The following is a 21,504-nucleotide window of genomic DNA, read 5'->3' as shown; positions in this document are numbered from 1 at the left end:
CACTCACTCTTCTTTATTTCTAGAAATACAAGAAAGAAAGGTAGGGCACTTCCGATAGTAGTAGTAATTAGTGGAATAATTTCTGATTGTAAGTCGCGGGAGTGCCAAGTGATGCTTTGGGGCTTAGACTCAACTTTGACAACTTCTCTGATTTTTAATAAGCAATCATTTTTATGTTTTAAGTGAAAGGTCTACCCAGAGTGACAAACACACATGTATCCACTCCAGTGTCACTTTCTTCTATTGTCAGTTGCCTTCCCTCTGTTGCTGTTGATGATGCTCACAGCGGAGGGAACAGTAGGTCTCAGGGGAAAGGTCTACCCTCCTGTTGGGTGGTGCACTGCCCAATCAAATAGAAGGACATGGCAGGGAGAAACAATGGTCCTTCTCCATTGTTTCTCCCTGCCATGTCCTGCTATTTTACTGTGAAGCCATAAATCAATAAAGAACGGACCTTTTGTACGGACGGTGAGTGCTTTTCTTTTCCTTCAAGCCTTTTACCATTTGAGACAGTTTTTTTTTCCTCTGAATGAGCACCCATAGTCCGGAGTGGCTGAAGCACGCTTTCCAGCTACAGGGAGGTGAAATTGGTGTAACAGGCTGATTGTGCGCACTTCTATTTTCTACATTGTTTTTGCACTGCCCAATCAAGCCTTCTAATATGTTCTGTTGGGATTTTATATCCCCTTGTTGTATGTCTTCTTATATATAAATTAGATCCTGATGACCTGCCAACTACTAAGACACATCAGTGCATCAATGGCTGCACAAGTCTGTTGGCCAATGGAGGCGCATGTCTCACTATTTAAATCTCCATGTGACATCCTTCCATAGACAGTTATTGAATTATATTCTCTGTTACTGGTGTGCTTTATATTGGATTAACCCTCGGTCTTCTGTGTATTCTTCTGATAAACTCCTTGAGTGCTTTATTGGATTTGAACCTAACTGTTTGATACCTCTTCTGCTTGTAGTCTGGCCTCTGCAAGGGAAGACGCTGATCCTTGCATATGTGTGAAAGGGTAGGAATCAGAGAATTTTTGAGACCTCTTAAATGAAGTGGCTGGGGCCATTTCTGTCTGTGGAAGTTGACATTTTTCGTCTCTAAAATTGTCTCTTACTAATATATTAATGGATTATATACAGTCATTGCCAAAAGTATTCACACCCTTGCAATTCTGTCAGATAATACTCATTTTCTTCCTGAAAATTATTGCAAACACAAATTATTTGGTATTATTATCTTCATTTAATTTGGCCTAAATGAAAAAACACAAAAGAGAATGAAGCAAACAGCAAAACATTGATCATTTCACACAAAACTCCAAAAATGGGCCAGACAAAAGTATTGGCACCCTCAGCCTAATACTTGGTTGCACAACCTTTAGCCAAATTAAATGCGACCAACCGCTTCCGGCTTCCGGTAACCATCAATGAGTTTCTTACAATGCTCTGCTGGAATTTTAGACCATTCTTCTTTGGCAAACTGCTCCAGGTCCCTGATATTTGAAAGGTGTCTTCTCCAATCTGCAATTTTTAGATCTCTCCACAGGTGTTCTATGGGACTCATTGCTGGCCACCTTAGAAGTCTCCAGTGCTTTCTCTCAAACCATTTTCTAGTGCTTTTTGAAGTGTGTTTTGGGTCATTGTCCTGCTGGAAGACCCATAACCTCTGAGGGAGACCCAGCTTTCTCACACTGGGCCCTACATTATGCTGCAAAATTTTTTGATAGTCTTCAGACTTCATAATGCCATGCACACGGTCAAGCAGTCCAGTGCCAGAGGCAGCAAAGCAACCCCAAAACATCAGGGAACCTCCGCCATGTTTGACTGTAGGGACCGTGTTCTTTTCTTTGAATGCCTCTTTTTTTCTCCTGTAAACTCTATGTTGATGCCTTTTTCCCAAAAAGCTCTACTTTTGTCTCATCTGACCAGAGAAAATTCTTCCAAAACGTTTTAGGCCTTTTCAGGTAAGTTTTGGCAACTCCAGCCTGGCTTTTTTATGTCTCGGGGTAAGAAGTGGGGTCTTCCTGGGTCTCCTACCATACAGTCCCTTTTCATTCAGATGCCGACGGACAGTACAGGTTGAAACTGTTGTACCCTCGGACTGCAGGGCAGCTTGAACTTGTTTGGATGTTAGTCAGGGTTCTTTATCCAACATCCGCACAATCTTGCGTTGAAATCTCTTGTCAATTTTTCTTTTTCATCCACATCTTGGGAGGTTAGCCACAGTGCCATGGGTTTTAAACTTCTTGATGACACTGCGCACGGTAGACACAGGAACATTCAGGTCTTTGGAGATGGACTTGTAGCCTTGAGATTGCTCATGCTTCCTCACAATTTGGTTTCTCAAGTCCTCAGACAGTTCTTTGGTCTTCTTTCTTTTCTCCATGCTCAATGTGGTACACACAAGGACACAGGACAGAGGTTGAGTCAACTTTAATCCATGTCAACTGGCTGCAAGTGTGATTTAGTTATTGCCAACACCTGTTAGGTGCCACAGGTAAGTTACAGGTGCTGTTAATTACACAAATTAGAGAAGCATCACATGATTTTTCGAACAGTGTCAATACTTTTGTCCACCCCCTTTTTTATGTTTGGTGTGGAATTATATCCAATTTGGCTTTAGGACAATTTTTTTGTGTTTTTTTCATTTAAGACAAATTAAATGAAGATAATAATACCAAAGAATTTGTGATTGCAATCATTTTCAGGAAGAAACTGAGTATTATCTGACAGAATTGCAGGGCTGTGAATACTTTTGGCCATGACTGTAAGTAATCAAATGTATGTACCATAACTTTCTAGCTGAGGATAACATTGAGACTATTTTTATATGGGCAGGGTTTCTATGTTGGTAATCACCCCCAAAATGGTATAAGCAAGAGTTAATGCCTATGACTGGCACCACTAAAGTTGTAAAAACCTATATTTCTAAAGAAATTATTCACAAAATAATGTAAGAGCTCATCAGCCGAAGACAGGCTCAGGTCATGTTGTGTGATGAGCAGTTCGCTCTCTCAGACAGATGTGGAAGAAAAGGAATGCTCTGTCTTTGAATATTAGATCACAAACAGCTGTCAAGTACACTGAATTTAAAAAGTTGTATTTTTTAGCTCGGGTGATGAACATGCAGGTCATGATGCAGCCATTTTTACCAATGGGAACTTTCTTATAGTTCACAGGTTTGTGTACTGATAATTGTATGAGTTATTAGTTGTTAGTTATGATTTGCTACAGCTTTTACACTAGATTTGGTAATGTGTCTATCTATCCTATTATAATTTGCAATGTGTATACCGTAGGAATCTGTCAGACTGTTATTATGCAAGGGAATATGTAGCTTTGCATGCTGGGCAGTGATATGAATGACTTTCCATGCAATCCTTAAATAGACCAGGTCTACTCAATGTCTGACATAATGGAGGGTATGGAGCAAAAATTCCCCCTATGATTTCAATATGCCATGGTAAGGCAGATAAACCAGGTTGGTCTTGTATTCCATTCCATTAAATTCCTGTAAGTCTTTAACATGAATGGAGCCATAATTCCATTGCTAGTTTACAAAATATGTCAACTCAACGTTGTTAGATAGGCTGTAATGTCCCTCATCATCAACATTCCAAGTGTACTGAGGCTGCTTTCACATGCTGTTGCCATTGTTTTTGCTCACTCACTGTTGGGCTACGTTCCCACAATGAGCTTTTGTTGTTTTTTTATGCTGCAGAATTTCTGCACCTATTATTTAAATTAGTTATTTGTGTTTTTTCATTAAGTTTTTATGTGCGTTTTTAACATTCTTTTTTATCGTGATTTTGACACTGCAGTTTTTTCCTTTTGTTGCTGTGTCATGTTTTAATTAAAGCTGCTGAATAAATATAAATATAAAGATAGTAAAGGGTGCTTTCGCAGCCCGGGGTCCACCGTGCAGAGATGGAACCTGCTGCTAGGTAATGGAGGCACTATCTGGCAGTACTATGCCAGAATAAACACTGGTTCCGTCACCCTGTATGAACTGATGCGAACTCTGTTGCTTCACAGAGTCGCAGGGAAACTTAGGACATGGTGTGCCCTGTTAGCAGTCACAGGGTGCAGCAGATGGACGCTAGTGGGATCCCTGAAATTCACCCCCACTATGCTGGTGATTCATCTCGCTCTGACCCTCGGTGGCTTTTGAGCCCGCACCTGAGGACGCCCTGAGTCAGATGCTGAGATCAAGCGGGAGTTCCCACCCTACACTGACCGGTTGTCAGGACTAGTTAAAGATTACTGCACAGAGTGCGTACAGCGCCGATCCGGCGGACGCCACTAACCACCCTAACTAGTGCTAGGAAAGCACTCTAATTGCGCACAGCACCACACTGGCGGTCGCTGCTGGTTTGATGCAGTAAGGATTGTGCTCTTGTGATTAGAATACCAATGTCAGGCGCTAGGTAGCTCCAACATTTGCCAGCATTCAACAACTCTGGGAATGGGAATGATTAAGGAGCAATCACCAAAACAGGTATACATCCACACAAACATGATAACAGGCTTATACTAGCGTATGGCTGTGCGGCCATGCGAACCTTTTATTGCTGAAGCTCTCCAGGACCTTCCTAGTGGTCCAATAGGAGCTGTCACAGGACCTGAGCATGTGACCCCCTACCTCCAATGAGAGGTCATCCCTTGGGCATGCTCATAAGAAGAAAAGCAGGGTTTAGCCCCAGGGACGCCTGCTCGCCGCTGATCAGTGCTGGTTACGATGACTGAGCATGGAAGGGCCGCAGTAACCAAACGCACAGTATCTGCCTGAGCCAGACGCTGGGACTGACTTTTCTGCTAAGCAGGCTCCACTGTGGCTGGGGGAGAATGGGAGACCACAGCGGAGGTGGTTCGAGATTCCCCCTGTGCAGCGGCAGGAACTTGACACCTAACAGCTTGTTTTTCATACTTCCTAGTATTTGGTTTTTGACAAAACTTTATTGCTATTCTTAGCTGTCTATTAAATGCATTTTTATGTGTATCCACCATGGAAATGCACTAAAAATGCATGTGCATTTTTTACCTGCAGATTTTCCACATCTAATGCAAGTCTATGGGGAAAATCCGCACATAAAACTCTGTGTATTTGCAAGAGAAATTGACGTTACAAATTTGAAACAGGCTCCACAGGTCAGTTTATGCTGCGTTGAAAAGAAGCAGTGTGGGCATGAGGTTTCTATAAATCCCGTTCACTTCCAGAACTGTAAGATGCTGCATTTTTGAAGCAGCGTCAAGAACGCACCAAAAGATCATTGTGGAAATGTAGCATTGGAGTTCCTAGATCAGAGCGTGCATGCACACAGCTCTGCCATGCTAGTGACTGGCAGTGCTGGCTTACCCTGAGCCAGCGCAGTTTTAACAGAAAGCAGCAATCACTCACTGTTTGATTTTCTAGTTCGGAGTATGCACTCAGACCGTCCTCCACTCTCCGCTGCGGCTGCTCAACACTTTTTTATTGACATTGCTGATTCCCTTAGACAGCAGTGTTTCAGGAGAAAGGTGTTATCTGACCCTCACTTAGTGGAGCCGCTGCAGCAGAAACGAGAGAGAACTGTATACATGCAAACTGGAATCTGGGAACTGCAACGGTGAGTGAGAGCATGAACCAACTTTCTCCAGAAACAGTTCTTCTCCGAAGCTTAACCTTGTAGGTCACCAGGAAGGGAGGCTGGGATATTAAAATTAATGGGGAAGAATGGTGCATTTAAGCTGCTTAGCCAAGTCAAGAGTGCTCCAAGCATCCTAATTAGCATATGAGAATAAAAAATGTTTTTTACACCTCTGGTATAGTAAAGGTATGATTATTATAGAGGCTAAGTCTCCTTTATGACTACGTGATAAGTTTAAATTGTGTTTTGCAGGTGACAGACACCAAGCATTTTATTTCATTGTGTTTTTCACAACATTTTTTATTTGGTTATACAGTGTTTGTCCTACAGAAAACCCAACAGTTGAAATACTAGAAAAAAAACCATAACGTATTCATAATCCAATATTTTGCTAGCATGACTGTGCTATCCACCTTAGGTCTGCAAGCTTTTCACTTCGTTATAGTCCTGTTGACGTTTGTTGGTAAATGCTCACCCCAACATTGCACTTATTACTTGAATTTCACCACTGTTTTATTATTAACTGTGTTTAGTTTAATAAAAAGAGATTTGATTAAAAATAAAGTTGTACTTTTAGGGGGTTGCTGCATGAAACAACCCATTTTTAACAAAACGTTAAAGAAACTCATGGTTGGGCCAAATGTCACTAACCCTGATGGGTCAGATGTATCAGCTGTTTTCCCCAGGAGAAGCCATATCTTGCCATTGTAACAGAGGCAGCATGTATTCACTAGCCAGGGAAGCTGGCCAGAAAACAGTGGTCAGTAAGCCGAGTTAAACCAAGATAGACTAGCAGAAAGATAGTCACTACATAGGTCAATGTGAATAACAGGAGGTAAACTAACAATACTGGAGATCACTGAGAACCAGACTAGCAAAGCTATAACTGGCGGCCATGGACTGACTGCTGGAGACATAAATAGGAAGTAGCCCCAACATACTGTAGCATCCAGCAGAGAAATGATGGCAACTAACAAATGAGCTGCCAGGAGAAAACAGGACAGGCTGAAATAACACAAGTCCCAGGAGTCCAAAGGTTTAACTGAACCACGCTTGTGCTGCCCACTGGCAAGTGCGGTATTTATGCCGTACCTCCTGATAATCGTGGCAAGGGTGTATTCATACATTGATATTACAGAAATGTAATACTACATCCTGGCCAATTAACTTAATGGCTGTCCAAATTATTACATTTAGTGTGTCTGGTACACAAATGCGAATGGCACGCTCATTTATTGGCCTTCCACTCTTGGTCAAAAAAGGAGGTCTCATGTAAGACATGAGGATGGCCATTCTGAGACAACCCCTTCAATAATTATATATGAAAGTAATAGAGGTCGAGCAGCCAACCTCTGACACTACTATAGTTTTTCCACTACTATATAGAGTGAAATTATACTGTAAGCTGTTCAAAGGGATGAAGTAAATTATAATTTTGGAATACTAAGTAGTCCCTGGAAAAGATACTTTGCCTTGGGCTTCAGCATAGCGATCTCATTACCTTGATTTAAATTGATGTAAACATATATTTAATACATTTTTAGCAACATTGTATTCTATATTTCAGTTGCCTAGGCTGGGTTAAAGTAGATGTGTTTAGATTGTGACAAAGCCTAGCTTATATAGCTAATGGAATAGTAGCCTGCAGGATCTGCTTATATATGTAACATAATGTAATCAGCGCTTGTGATGATATTTAAAAGTAATAGCTCTCGCTTTACTTAGCAGCATATAATTCAACAAGATGAAGCCTTCTAACAGAATCCTCTGCAGACTACACTAATGTTTTTCAATTTCAATTTTTCCTTTCTATGCTCATAACCAAAAGAGGTTAGAATAAAAACTTTACATGTATAAGGCTGCAACGCTGCAGTGCATTTATTCAAAAATATTATTGGATGTAAATTGACTTTAACCCCTTCACCACCTTGCGAGTTTCTGTTTTTATGTTTTCATTTTTTTGCTCCCCTTCTTCCCAGAGCTATAACTTTTTTATGTTTCCATCATTATGGCCCTAATGAGAGCCTGTTTTTTGCGGGATGAGTTGTACTTTTGAATGACACCATTGATTTTACCATATCATGTACTGGAAAATAGGAAAAAAAATTCCAAGGCGGTGAAATTGCAAAAAAAATGCAATTCGACAATTGTTTTTATCTATCATGTTCACTAATTGCTAAAACTGACCTGCCATTATGATTCTTCAGGTATTACGAGTTCACAGATACCAAATATAAATAGGTTCTTTTTTACTTTAAGTGATTAAAAACAGTCCAAAGTTTGCAAGAAAAAATAAATGTTGCCATTTTCCAAGACCCATAGTGTCTCCATTTTTTGAGGGAGAGTGCCTATTTTTGGCACGCCGAATTGACTTTTTACCTCTAAAAGGCCATGGTTAACATTATGATGACTGCAATGTATTAAGAGGATAAAAATTTTTATAGAAGTGCTTCTTTAAAGTAAGGTACTTAAGGAAGGGGCACAATTTCGATACATCCATGTGTCCACATAAACCTGGAGCTTTGTCTTAATCTTAGCAGTTATAGCAATGTGTTAATAAGTTATAACGTAATGATAACTTTTACTCAATATTAGTAGAGACGTGCAGATTGCTTTGTGCCACCCCGGTCCAGGTTCTGAGTCAGTGCTCACTGGCTGTGGACCGGAGATGCATGAATTTCCTTACCCTCCAGAATCCCAGGTTCTGCTTATCATTGGCCAGGCTAGCGAGATGGTCAGCTGTGCATCAGACACTGCACAGATGGCGACACACCAGGCCAACAAATGAAATACCACACTGGAGATCCCTTAAGCTCAGGAAATTAACGCAGCTCCTGTCCATTTCCAGAGAGTATAGACCTGCACCATGGACCGGGGTTGAGTAAAAAGATCCGCTCATCTCTACCTATTGAGCCTCTATTTTTTGCTCTTTGAAAAACTGCATTTTAATCCAAGTATTTATAAATGTTTCACATGTTTATAAAAAGATTTGCTAGATTCTGAAAACTACATACTGTACAGTGGGTGGTACAGTTTTTGCAGTTAAATTAATTCATTTTCATCCAGCTGAGAATTTTCTTGATCTGTGATTTTATGTGAACTGTAAAGCTTTGACAGCCATGTTTGAAATATTTAACTATACTAATAATTATTTATCATGTGTTTTTGCAGCCAGCTTGGTTCCTATCGAAGCCGATTCATCAAAATCTGTAGAGATGGAGAAAGAGCTGAAACGGCTTTAAGTATCTTGGATGTGAGAGAGCAAATGGTTACTAAGGAAGAATCTGTAACACTCTCATAAAACTTGTGACTTAGAGTTTTTCCTTTTATTTCACCCGCTTATTCTTCTGAAAATAGTTGGTCTTCTATATTGTTTTTTTTAACAAATCCATATAGTTTATTTTATAGAGTAAGTGGATGTTTTCAATGTTTAAAATTGAAGGATTATATATGTATACACTCACTCCCTTCTAGTTTTTAATTTCCATTGAACTCTTAAATGGTGTGATATAATTATTACTGGTAATTATTCCATTTTTTCTTTTGCATCAGTTTTTAAACATCTTATACCGCCTAATTATTTTTTATCCTGATGTAATGACCACATCCTGACTAATGCAGATGTTTTAAAAGTTCTCCTTCACTTTCTTTACACTGCAGACTATGAGAGATTGAGAAATTCTTGCCTGAAAAAAGGTTATTTTTTTAAATTACTGCTTAATATGTATTGAATGATTTGTCAAATATATCAGTAAGTATGCATAAATATGGAGTTCCATTGAAAAACTACCTCTGCAACATTACATTGCTAACTGAGAAGCCTCGTAATGTCAGTGAAAAATATGTAAATCACGTTTTGACTGCATCTCTCCATAATAAAGAGGTTGTGTTGTGATCCAGCAACAATATTAATAAGTAATATTAATTCCAGGAGTAATGGTTGTCAAACACAATAAATATCAGCCATATGTACAAAAAAAAACAGTAACCGAATAGAGAGACAAAGTCAAGAAGCTGGCTGAGAGGGAGGATCAGTGGTGTTTGGATGGGGATAGTAATGGACCATAATTTTATAGCGTGATCAGAGTTCTTGGACAAGAAAAACAGCAACCAACAAAAGCATCTCAGAGTCAATCAGCTGCCCAGCATTTGTGCGACAGTGGAGGAAGTGCTCTAGCTGACTATTCCCAAGTGCCAATACAGTTAGGGCCAGAAATATTTGGACAGTGACACAATTTTCGCGAGTTGGGCTCTGCATGCCACCACATTGGATTTGAAATGAAACCTCTACAACAGAATTCAAGTGCAGATTGTAACGTTTAATTTGAAGGGTTGAACAAAAATATCTGATAGAAAATGTAGGAATTGTACACATTTCTTTACAAACACTCCACATTTTAGGAGGTCAAAAGTAATTGGACAAATAAACATAACCCAAACAAAATATTTTTATTTTCAATATTTTGTTGCAAATCCTTTGGAGGCAATCACTGCCTTAAGTCTGGAACCCATGGACATCACCAAACGCTGGGTTTCCTCCTTCTTAATGCTTTGCCAGGCCTTTACAGCCGCAGCTTTCAGGTCTTGCTTGTTTGTGGGTCTTTCCGTCTTAAGTCTGGATTTGAGCAAGTGAAATGCATGCTCAATTGGGTTTAGATCTGGAGATTGACTTGGCCATTGCAGAATGTTCCACTTTTTGGCACTCATGAACTCCTGGGTAGCTTTGGCTGTATGCTTGGGATCATTGTCCATCTGTACTATGAAGCGCCGTCCAATCAACTTTGCAGCATTTGGCTGAATCTGGGCTGAAAGTAAATCCCGGTACACTTCAGAATTCATCCGGCTACTCTTGCCTGCTCTTATGTCATCAATAAACACAAGTGACCCAGTGCCATTGAAAGCCATGCATGCCCATGCCATCACGTTGCCTCCACCATGTTTTACAGAGGATGTGGTGTGCCTTGGATCATGTGCCGTTCCCTTTCTTCTCCAAACTTTTTTCTTCCCATCATTCTGGTACAGGTTGATCTTTGTCTCATCTGTCCATAGAATACTTTTCCAGAACTGAGCTGGCTTCTTGAGGTGTTTTTCTGCAAATTTAACTCTGGCCTGTCTATTTTTGGTATTGATCAATGGTTTGCATCTAGATGTGAACCCTTTGTATTTACTGTCATGGAGTCTTCTCTTTACTGTTGACTTAGAGACAGATACACCTACTTCACTGAGAGTGTTCTGGACTTCAGTTGATGTTGTGAACGGGTTCTTCTTCACCAAATTAAGTATGCGGCGATCATCCACCACTGTTGTCATCCGTGGACGCCCAGGCCTTTTTGAGCTCCCAAGCTCACCAGTCAATTCCTTTTTTCTCAGAATGTACCCAACTGTTGATTTTGCTACTCCAAGCATGTCTGCTATCTCTCTGATGGATTTTTTATTTTTTTTCAGCCTCAGGATGTTCTGCTTCACCTCAATTGAGAGTTCCTTTGACCGCATGTTGTCTGCTCACAGCAACAGCTTCCAAATGCAAAACCACACACCTGGAATCCACCCCTGACCTTTTAACTACTTCATTGATTACAGGTTAACGAGGGAGACGCCTTCAGAGTTAATTGCAGCCCTTAGAGTCCATTGTCCAATTACTTTTGGTCCCTTGAAAAAGAGGACGCTATGCATTACAGAGCTATGATTCCTAAACCCTTTCTCCGATTTGGATGTGGAAACTATCATATTGCAGCTGGGAGTGTGCACTTTCAGCCCATATTATATATATAATTGTATTTCTGAACATGTTTTTGTAAACAGCTAAAATAACAAAACTTGTGTCACTGTCCAAATATTTCTGGCCCTAACTGTACATATTACTTCTGGTGGACCTCTTCAATCCTAGAGTTCATTTCACTCCAAAAAGGTATTTTGGGGCCCCTTCCACTGTGAGGCAATAAGAATTTTTTTGTGAAGGAACCACTTTCCGGTAGCTTTACACAGATAATAAGGTAATACATTAAGTGGGTAGGTAAGAACATCCAAGTAGCAGTCAACACCCAATATTCTGGTTATAAGTATCTTAAATTCAGATGGGAATTATGTTGGCATAGTCTCAAAATAAGTACAAGAGGGTTGCCACTGCCCTATGGCATCTCCAATATTGGTATATGGCAAAAAGTTAGCACTTTATTTCATAATTCTATGTATTTTCAATAATTAAACCCACTAGATAAAGTGCTAAATTCGTGTAAATTTCAATCACCATTTATTATATTTCAGAATTTGGCATTTAAGGTGTTGGCACTTTATATTTATTTAAACAAATGTGTTGGGGACACGACTTTAAAAGAGTGAAAAAAGAAAAGTGTTCCATGTGTAAACCAGTACTAGTGAGTGAACCTCCATATGGAAAAGGCTGCTCATTTGAAATGGTTGTGCTCGACAGGCTCAACACTGAAAGAGGCTGTATTGTAGCTACAAACCTGCACCAACCACCGGTTATGATGCCTAAGCCTGGATAGAGACAGGCAACACCAAGTAAAGTAGAAGTTTTATTAGAAAGTAGAGAAATGAATTCAGCTCACCACGCCACTGCAATCATGATGGCGATTGGTCTCCGCTATATATATATTTAATCAGATCTTTATTTCTGTAACACATCTTATGACTAAGGGCACTGTGTGTGCCAGAAATGCGTCAATGTGTTGTTTTAACATTTTTTTATGGATTACAAATAAAATCAACTTTTAAACTATCTGGATGGCAGTGCTGGAATATACTCCTTCCCCCCTCCAACCCTCCATGGAGGCTTTATTAGATGGTTCGTCCCCTTCCTCAGATACAGGGGACCTGATTTTGTGACAACAATATATACTTATTACAGGTTCTTCTCCTATACTTGTTAGTGCAGCTTTCGTCACAGACTACTCATCTCTCCTGTTCTCAGAATGGCTGTGGATAGAGGACTGTGGGACCAAACCTGTCCAACTAAAAACACTATATACGAGTAAGTTTATCAATTTTAGGAAGCTAACCGACAGATCTGGTCACATGCCCATCAGTTGTGCAGCCTGTGAAGAAGGCAGGATCTGTAATACTTACACATTAGTAAGTGCCACAAAATCAAAAATTTTTAAAATATTGATAAAGTAGCCAGCCCCATTAAGAAAGGTAATTGTAAGGGAGCTATTAGAAAACGCTAATAGTATTTTCTAATTTCAGTCTTTTCTAGTATTACAATACAATTTTCATTTTTTTTAAATTGTAAATAAAAAACTAAAGAAAAACAGATTTGTGCATTAGTAATATCTAAAAACATACAGTATATACAGAGCATATATTAATACATGTCATAAATCATAATAACAAAATAAATGGTTACATATTGTGTTGTCAGTAGGGTTGAGCGAAACAGATCGGCAATTTTCAAAAGTCGCCGACTTTTAGCAAAGTCGGGTTTCGTGAAACCACTGTGGGATCTGGTCAGCGGTCGGCGATCTTTATTCCAAAGTCGGGTTTCGTTTTTTTTTATATATACAGTGGGGCAAAAAAGTATTTAGTCATTCAGCAATAGTGCAAGTTCCACTACTTAAAAAGATGAGAGGCGTCTGTAATTTACATCATAGGTAGATCTCAACTATGGGAGACAAACTGAGAAAAAAAAATCCAGAAAATCACATTGTCTGTTTTTTTAACATTTTATTTGCATATTATGGTGGAAAATAAGTATTTGGTCAGAAACAAAATTTCATCTCAATACTTTGTAATATATCCTTTGTTGGCAATGACAGAGGTCAAACATTTTCTGTAAGTCTTCACAAGGTTACCACACACTGTTGTTGGTATGTTGGCCCATTCCTCCATGCAGATCTCCTCTAGAGCAGTGATGTTTTTGGCTTTTCGCTTGGCAACACGGACTTTCAACTCCCTCCAAAGGTTTTCTATAGGGTTGAGATCTGGAGACTGACTAGGCCACTCCAGGAGCTTGAAATGCTTCTTACGAAGCCACTCCTTCGTTGCCCTGGTGGTGTGCTTTGGATCATTGTCATGTTGAAAGACCCAGCCACGTTTCATCTTCAATGCCCTTGCTGATGGAAGGAGGTTTGCACTCAAAATCTCACGATACATGGCCCCATTCATTCTTTCATGTACCCGGATCAGTCATCCTGGCCCCTTTGCAGAGAAACAGCCCCAAAGCATGATGTTTCCACCACCATGCTTTACAGTAGGTATGGTGTTTGATGGATGCAACTCAGTATTCTTTTTCCTCCAAACACGACAAGTTGTGTTTCTACCAAACAGTTCCAGTTTGGTTTCATCAGACCATAGGACATTCTCCCAAAACTCCTCTGGATCATCCAAATGCTCTCTAGCAAACTTCAGACGGGCCCGGACATGTACTGGCTTAAGCAGTGGGACACGTCTGGCACTGCAGGATCTGAGTCCATGGTGGTGTAGTGTGTTACTTATGGTAGGCCTTGTTACATTGGTCCCAGCTCTCTACAGTTCATTCACTAGGTCCCCCCCGCGTGGTTCTGGGATTTTTGCTCACCGTTCTTGTGATCATTCTGACCCCACGGGGTGGGATTTTGCGTGGAGCCCCAGATCGAGGGAGATTATCAGTGGTCTTGTATGTCTTCCATTTTCTAATTATTGCTCCCACTGTTGATTTTTTCACTCCAAGCTGGTTGGCTATTGCAGATTCAGTCTTCCCAGCCTGGTGCAGGGCTACAATTTTGTTTCTGGTGTCCTTTGACAGCTCTTTGGTCTTCACCATAGTGGAGTTTGGAGTCAGACTGTTTGAGGGTGTGCACAGGTGTCTTTTTATACTGATAACAAGTTTAAACAGGTACCATTACTACAGGTAATGAGTGGAGGAAAGAGGAGACTCTTAAAGAAGAAGTTACAGGTCTGTGAGAGCCTGAAATCTTGATTGTTTGTTTCTGACCAAATACTTATTTTCCACCATAATATGCAAATGTTAAAAAAACAGACAATGTGATTTTCTGGATTTTTTTTTCTCAGTTTGTCTCCCATAGTTGAGGTCTACCTATAATGTAAATTACAGACGCCTCTCATCTTTTTAAGTGGTGGAACTTGCACTATTGCTGACTGACTAAATACTTTTTTGCCCCACTGTATATATATATATATATATATATATATATATATATATATATATATATATATCATAGAGACACATATATATATATATATATTTATATTTACTTCAGCGCGATAATGTTGAAAAGTCGGTAATTCAATTGCCGGCTTTTCATTTCTCCTGCCTAAACCCGACATGATATGAGACATGGTTTATATACAGTAAACCATCTCATATCCCCCTTTTTTTGCATATTACACAGACACTACTAATGTTAGTAGTGTGGATGTGCAAAATTTCGGCGCTCTAGCTATTAAATTTAAGGGTTAAATCGCGGAAAAAATTGGCGTGGGCTCCCTGGAAAGCTCCCACGCTCTAGGTCATTTGAGGACATCCACAAGGTAGACATTTTTTTAATCAAATTCTAAATATTCCAACATATCAAATAATGAATCACTTTACCACATTGTTTAATCTTTGGAATCACTTGTACTAAAAAAGCTCAATAAATGACAGCAATTTGTACAGAAATAACACACACGTTGAGCTGGAGTTTGAGTTGGTATACTGTACATGCAACATATAAACGCTGTGGAGACACGAGAATCAGTGGGTGCTCACGTCCGCTGGCCCGGCTGTCTTTAGAAAGATCGCATGGACCAGGGCTCACCCCACTGAACATCCGCACTCCTTTCCTGTCGGCAGAATACTACTCACATAACAGGGTAAAGGTAAAAATGTGTGGCAATACTTTATTGAACCACCAACAGACAATAACATATGGCATATTCCCAGTAATTACATAAGATTTTTCTGGGACTCACTGAGAATTAGATCATTTGTGACTTTGGGACTTCAAGGGCCAACTACCTCCACTAGTGGCCCACTGATTTTGGCGGGCAACCACAAAGAGGAAGTAACAAGCTTAGGAAGCTGACAGAGTCCATTGAGGTATGTGGCCAGGTGACTTGATTGTCCCAACCTGGATTCTCCAAACGGCTTTGAAGGTTCAGTAATGGTCAATTGAGCAGTATTCCTCCAGCTAGGGCAATGGTCCCTTAAACTGACATCCTGTAGAGTCAAATTTGTATTCCTCCAGTTGGAGCCATGGTAACTTGGCTACTTTCATGTTGAGTCTCCCTGGAAACAGAGGCAGATCCCTTTTATAGTTCACAACTGTCCTTTAGGCCATCATCCACAGGTCAAGGTGGGATGAGGTCATCTCTCATTGTTTGAGAATTCAATGAATCTGCATAATATGTCCTTCAGTGTTTGCAGGTCAACAAGCTGCATGGACTGATACAATAGGTAATCAACATGTTAGTAAACATCATTTGTTCCATTACCCTGAGTCCCTGTCCTCCAAGGATATCAACACAATAAGCTGCAGGCAGCAAACATCAATTCAAAAGTCATTATATGACTCATATGAACAATGGCTCATGTCTCCTGACCTTGTTCACGCATGTTCACATTGGCCATAAAAAAAGACAAAACCTACAAAAAACAAAATGAGCTTAAACTTTGCTGTAACTAAATAAGTAACAACAAAAGTGCATCTAAATAACATAGGGTTCTTATTAACACTGTTTTTGATTATAAAAAAAATAGCATAAAGGCCATCCCACCACAGCAAGATGACCCTATTCTGGACAGTCCCGAATAGGGTCACCTTGCCGTGGTAGGATAACTTTTATGCTGTCTTTGATCAAAAACAGTGTTCCTAAGAACCCTATGTTATTTAATTGTACTTTTGCTTTTTACTTATTTAGTTACAGCAGGGTTTAAGCTAATTTTGTTTCTTGTAGGTTTTGTCCATTTGTTCTGAAATGTAAGTATAGAATGTTGTACACATAGTAGTTCTTAAAGGGACTTTGTCACCTGAATTTGGAGGGAACAATCTTCAGCCATATGGGCGGGGTTTTCAGGTGTTTTATTCACCCTTTCCTTACCCGTTGGCTGCATGCTGGCTGCAATATTGGATTGAAGTTCATTCTCTGTCCTCTGTAGTACATGCCTGCACAAGGCAATCTTGCAGCCAGGGGGTAAGGAAAGGGTGAATCAAAAACCCCGCCCCTATGGCTGAAGATTGTTCCCTCCAAATTCAGGTGACAGAGTCCCTTTAATGATTTTATGTTTCTGACTTTCTTTTCCTGTTGCAATTTTTATTACTATTTTTCTATGAATAAACAGACTTATTTTGCATGGCTAATGTTTTGACTAGTTAATTGGACACAACATTGATCATCAGTTGTATCATAAATTTAGTTCATAATGTAAGGAGTGAAAAAGGTTTGAGCGTAGTGTTTTCTATATTGTTACAGTGTTTTATTGAGTAAAACATGCTAAAATACCACATTTTCCTAAGCCCTTAACACGTTCCCAACATATGTTGTATAGTTACGTAATACGCCGGCTCCCTGACTTTGACTTTGATAATTACAGCCATCTGCCTCTTAAGGAAGAGTCAGACAGACAAATTATCTCGGACAAAAATCGCAACACAATTCTCAGACTGGCCGTCAGCTCTACCGAAGAAATAAAAAAACTAAAAAAATGCACGTTTGGTATCGCTACGTTCATAAAAGTCTGATCTATCAAAGTATAAAATAAATTTACCCAATCAGTAAGCCGCGTATTGAGAATAAAAAGACACCAGGATTGTGAGTTTTCAACCGCCACAACACTGCAATAGAATGCAATAAGAGGCAATCAAAATATTGTATCCACTTCAAAATCATATCAATAAAATTTTAGCCCACAGTTCAAAATATAAGCCCTCATACAGCCCCATCAACCAAAAATTTAAAACGTAACTGTTCTTGGAAAATGGCAACACAAGCAACTTGTTTTATTTGCTTTTACAAATTTCCCCAAAATTTTTCACCACTTAAAGGGAACCTGTCACCCCGTTTTTTCAGATTGAGATAAAAATACTGTTATATAGGGCCTGCGCTGTGTGTTACAATAGTGTATGTAGTGTACCCTGATTCCCCACCTATGCTGCGAAATACATTACCAAAGTCGCCGTTTTCGCCTGTCAATCAGGCTGGTCGGGTGGGCGTGGTGACATCGCTGTTTCTTCCCCAGCTTTCCGTTGGTGGCGTAGTGGTGTGCGCATGACCAAGTGCCGAATCCACTGCGCGCACGTGAAGAAACAGCGCGTGATCTGCGCTATTACCCTTGTCATCGGTGGGGGCGGCCATCTTCCTGGGGCCGCGCATGCGCAGATGGAGTGCTCTGCTGCACGGGGCTTCAGGAAAATGGCCGCGGGATGCCGTGTGTGCGCAGAAGAGATCGCGGCGGCCATTTTCCCAAAGCCGAGTTTGCATCTCGGCTTCAGGAAAATGGCCGCCGCGATCTCTAATGCGCACGCGCGGCATCCCGCGGCCATTTTCCTGAAGCCCCGTGCAGCAGAGCACTCGATCTGCGCACGCGCGGCCCCAGGAAGATGGCCGCCCCCACCGACGAAAGGGATGACAGCGCAGATCGCGCGCTGTGTCTTCACCACTACGCCACTACGCCACCAACGTAAAGCTGAGGAAGAACCAGCGATGTCACCACGCCCTCCCGACCTGACCAGCCTGATTGACAGGCGAAAACGGCGACTTTGGTAAGTTATTTCTCAGCATACATGGGGAATCGGGGTACACTACATACACTATAGGAACACACAACGCAGGCCCTATTTAACAGTATTTATAGCTCAATCTCAAAAAACGGGGTGACAGGTTCCCTTTAACTAAGTCTTCATATGTCTATCTGGACAGAAAAATAAAAAAATTATAGCTTTTGGAAAAGAAGAGAGGGCTGCTATGATGCTTCCCATACAATAAACACACGGAAAAAGAGGAATTCTTGCTCTTTGGTTGCACGCATACAGAAATAGCATTTAAAATCATACTCCAAAATGAAAAATAATTCCGTACTGTAACTATATCTAATTACTTTATATTTTGGTTAGAGTTTTGTAAAATATTAGAAAACACTTGCTGTAAAGAAATGCAAATCTAGAAACTGTTGATGACAGAAGCCGCCGACCATATGTATGTACCGTGTGATAATTATCCGTGTATGTGCGCTCTCATTTGCCTTGAAACTGGAAGAGGAAGCAGGAAGAACAAGAACATGAAAGTGTATTTTCAGCAGAGCGCATAGGAGTGATGCGGCACAGCGTCTGAAGCCAGTGCAGAAAGGAAGTGTACTAAAAAGGAATAGTGTAATAAGAATGGAACTGTAAATGACTAATGTATAAAATAAAGTATGGCGTTAATTACACAGGCTTTTATCCTCTAAATTTGGAGAATCTGAATATTACATTTTTTTTATGCTGTGACTTTTTTTTGCCTGTAATTCATTACGAAAAACTAAGATTCCTGAGACTGTTGTTTTTATTTAGGATTACATCTGCAGACAGATAAGTTTATCATTAATTTATGTTATTTTGGGTAGACATTCACTTTAAGTATACATTTTAGGTGGATGTTATGTATAAAGCATTATGTATCATACAATATTTTCAAAACTTGCAATATTTGAAAGACAAAGTACGACTCCAGAACACAGTGCCTCACATATGAAAATGGGTGCAAGCAAAATGTGAGATTTCTGCGGATATTAACCCCTTCATGACCGGGGGATTTTTCGTTTTTCCGTGTTCGTTTTTCGCTCCCCTCCTTCCCAGAGCCATAACTTTTTTATTTTTCTGTCAATTTGGCCATGTGAGGGCTTATTTTTTGCGGGACGAGTTGTACTTTTGAACGACATCATTGGTTTTAGCATGTCGTGTACTAGAAAACGGGAAAAAAATTCCAAGTGCGGTGAAATTGCAAAAAAAGTGCAATCCCACATTGGTTTTTTGTTTGGCTTTTTTGCTAGGTTCACTAAATGCTAAAACTGACCTGCCATTATGATTCTCCAGGTCATTACGAGTTCATAGACACCAAACATGACTAGGTTATTTTTTATCTAAGTGGTGAAAAAAAATTCCAAACTTTGCTAAAAAAAAAAAAAATTGTGCCATTTTCCGATACCCGTAGCGTCTCCATTTTTCGTGATCTGGGGTCGGTTGAGGGCTTATTTTTTGCGTGCCGAGATGACGTTTTTAATGATAGCATTTCGGTGCAGATACGTTCTTTTGATCGCCCGTTATTGCATTTTAATGCAATGTCGCGGCGACCAAAAAAACTTAATTCTGGCGTTTCGAATTTTTTTCCCGCTACGCTGTTTAGCGATCAGGTTACTGCTTTTTTTTAATTGATAGATCGGGCGATTCTGAGCGCGGCGATACCAAATATGCGTAGATTTGATATTTTTTTTATTGATTTATTTTGATTGGGGCGAAAGGGGGGTGATTTAAACTTTTATGTTTTTTTTATTTTTTTCACATTTTTTTAAACTTTTTTTTTTTTACTTTTGCCATGCTTCAATAGCCTCCATGAGAGGCTAGAAGCAGGCATAGCACGATCGGCTCTGCTACATAGCAGCGATCTGCTGATTGCTGCTATGTAGCAGAATTGCACGTGTGCTGTGAGCGCCGACCACAGGGTGGCGCTCACAGCGATGGGCAATCAGTAACCATAGAGGTCTCAAGGACCTCTATGGTTACCATTCACAAGCATCGCCGACCCCCGATCATGTGACAGGGGTCGGCGATGACGTCATTTCCGGCCGCCCGGCCGGAAGCGGTAGTTAAATGCCGCTGTCTGCGTTTGACAGCGGCATTTAACTAGTTAATAGGTGCGGGCAGATCGCGATTCTGCCCGCGCCTATTACGGGCACATGTCAGCTGTTCAAAACAGCTGACATGTCCCGGCTTTGGTGCGGGCTCACCGCGGAGCCCTGCATCAAAGCAGGGGAGCCGGCATCGGACGGTATAGTACGTCCGATGCCGGTAAGGGGTTAAATATTTAGATAAATGTGCTCATCTCCTGACCGGCCTGAGCATTTCATTTTATTCTAACGACATTATATTGTGAAAAAAAAAAGAAACAAGAAAAGCTTTTGTTTAGTTGTACTTTATCCATGTACAATCATAGGATTTTGTCACATTTGGTTGTGCGTATGCTGGATGCACACACTTGAATAGTATGGCCATTATACAATAATAATAATTATAATAATAATAATAATTTTATTTATATAGCGCCAACATATTCCGCAGCGCTTTACAAATTATAGAGGGGACTTGTACAGACAATAAACATTACAGCATAACAGAAATACAGTTCAAAACAGATACCAGGAGGAGTGAGGGCCCTGCTCGCAAGCTTACAAACTATGGGGAAAAGGGGAGACACGAGAGGTGGATGGTAACAATTGCTTTAGTTATTCGGACCAGCTATAGTGTAAGGCTCAGGTGTTCATGTAAAGCTGCATGAACCAGTTACCTGCCTAAGTATGTAGCAGTACAGACACAGAGGGCTAATACTGCATAAAGTGTATGAGAACATGATGCAATGATACAATGAATAATTTTACATAGCAGTATGCATAAATTACTCTGCCATAATATACACTTAATAAAATGCATTCTTACACTATATGTAATTAACAATTGTCTTTTATGAAAATAAATAATGGTTCTATGCACTATGCTTTACAAGCTCACACAACATTACCCAGTACTTCCCCATTAATAGCAGTGTCCATTAAAAAATTCTTGATGTGGGCTCTAGGCTTCCATCACTCTTGCCAAGAAACCTATTTACCGCTATTCTTGCCATCAAAAGACATCCAATTTTCTACGTAGAAGAAAAATGGACCCATTACTTTGGTCAGAGT

The 21,504-nt window shown here is 40.2% G+C and overlaps 1 protein-coding gene across 1 annotated transcript in view; it reads left to right on the top strand.

Moving 5' to 3' along the window:
- The window catches only part of TTC29 (tetratricopeptide repeat domain 29), a 358,654-nt gene extending 349,048 nt beyond the window's left edge, over window positions 1-9,606 (top strand). The window contains exon 11 of the mRNA XM_069744036.1: window positions 8,805-9,606. Coding sequence (XP_069600137.1) covers window positions 8,805-8,875 — 71 coding nt within the window. The 3' untranslated portion in view covers window positions 8,876-9,606. The remainder of the gene's footprint in view (window positions 1-8,804) is intronic.
- The last annotated feature ends 11,898 nt before the right edge of the window (window positions 9,607-21,504 follow it).

Source organism: Ranitomeya imitator, chromosome 1, assembly GCF_032444005.1.
Source record: "Ranitomeya imitator isolate aRanImi1 chromosome 1, aRanImi1.pri, whole genome shotgun sequence".
Taxonomy (NCBI): domain Eukaryota; kingdom Metazoa; phylum Chordata; class Amphibia; order Anura; family Dendrobatidae; genus Ranitomeya; species Ranitomeya imitator.
This window is presented reverse-complemented; position numbering and strand designations above follow the sequence as displayed.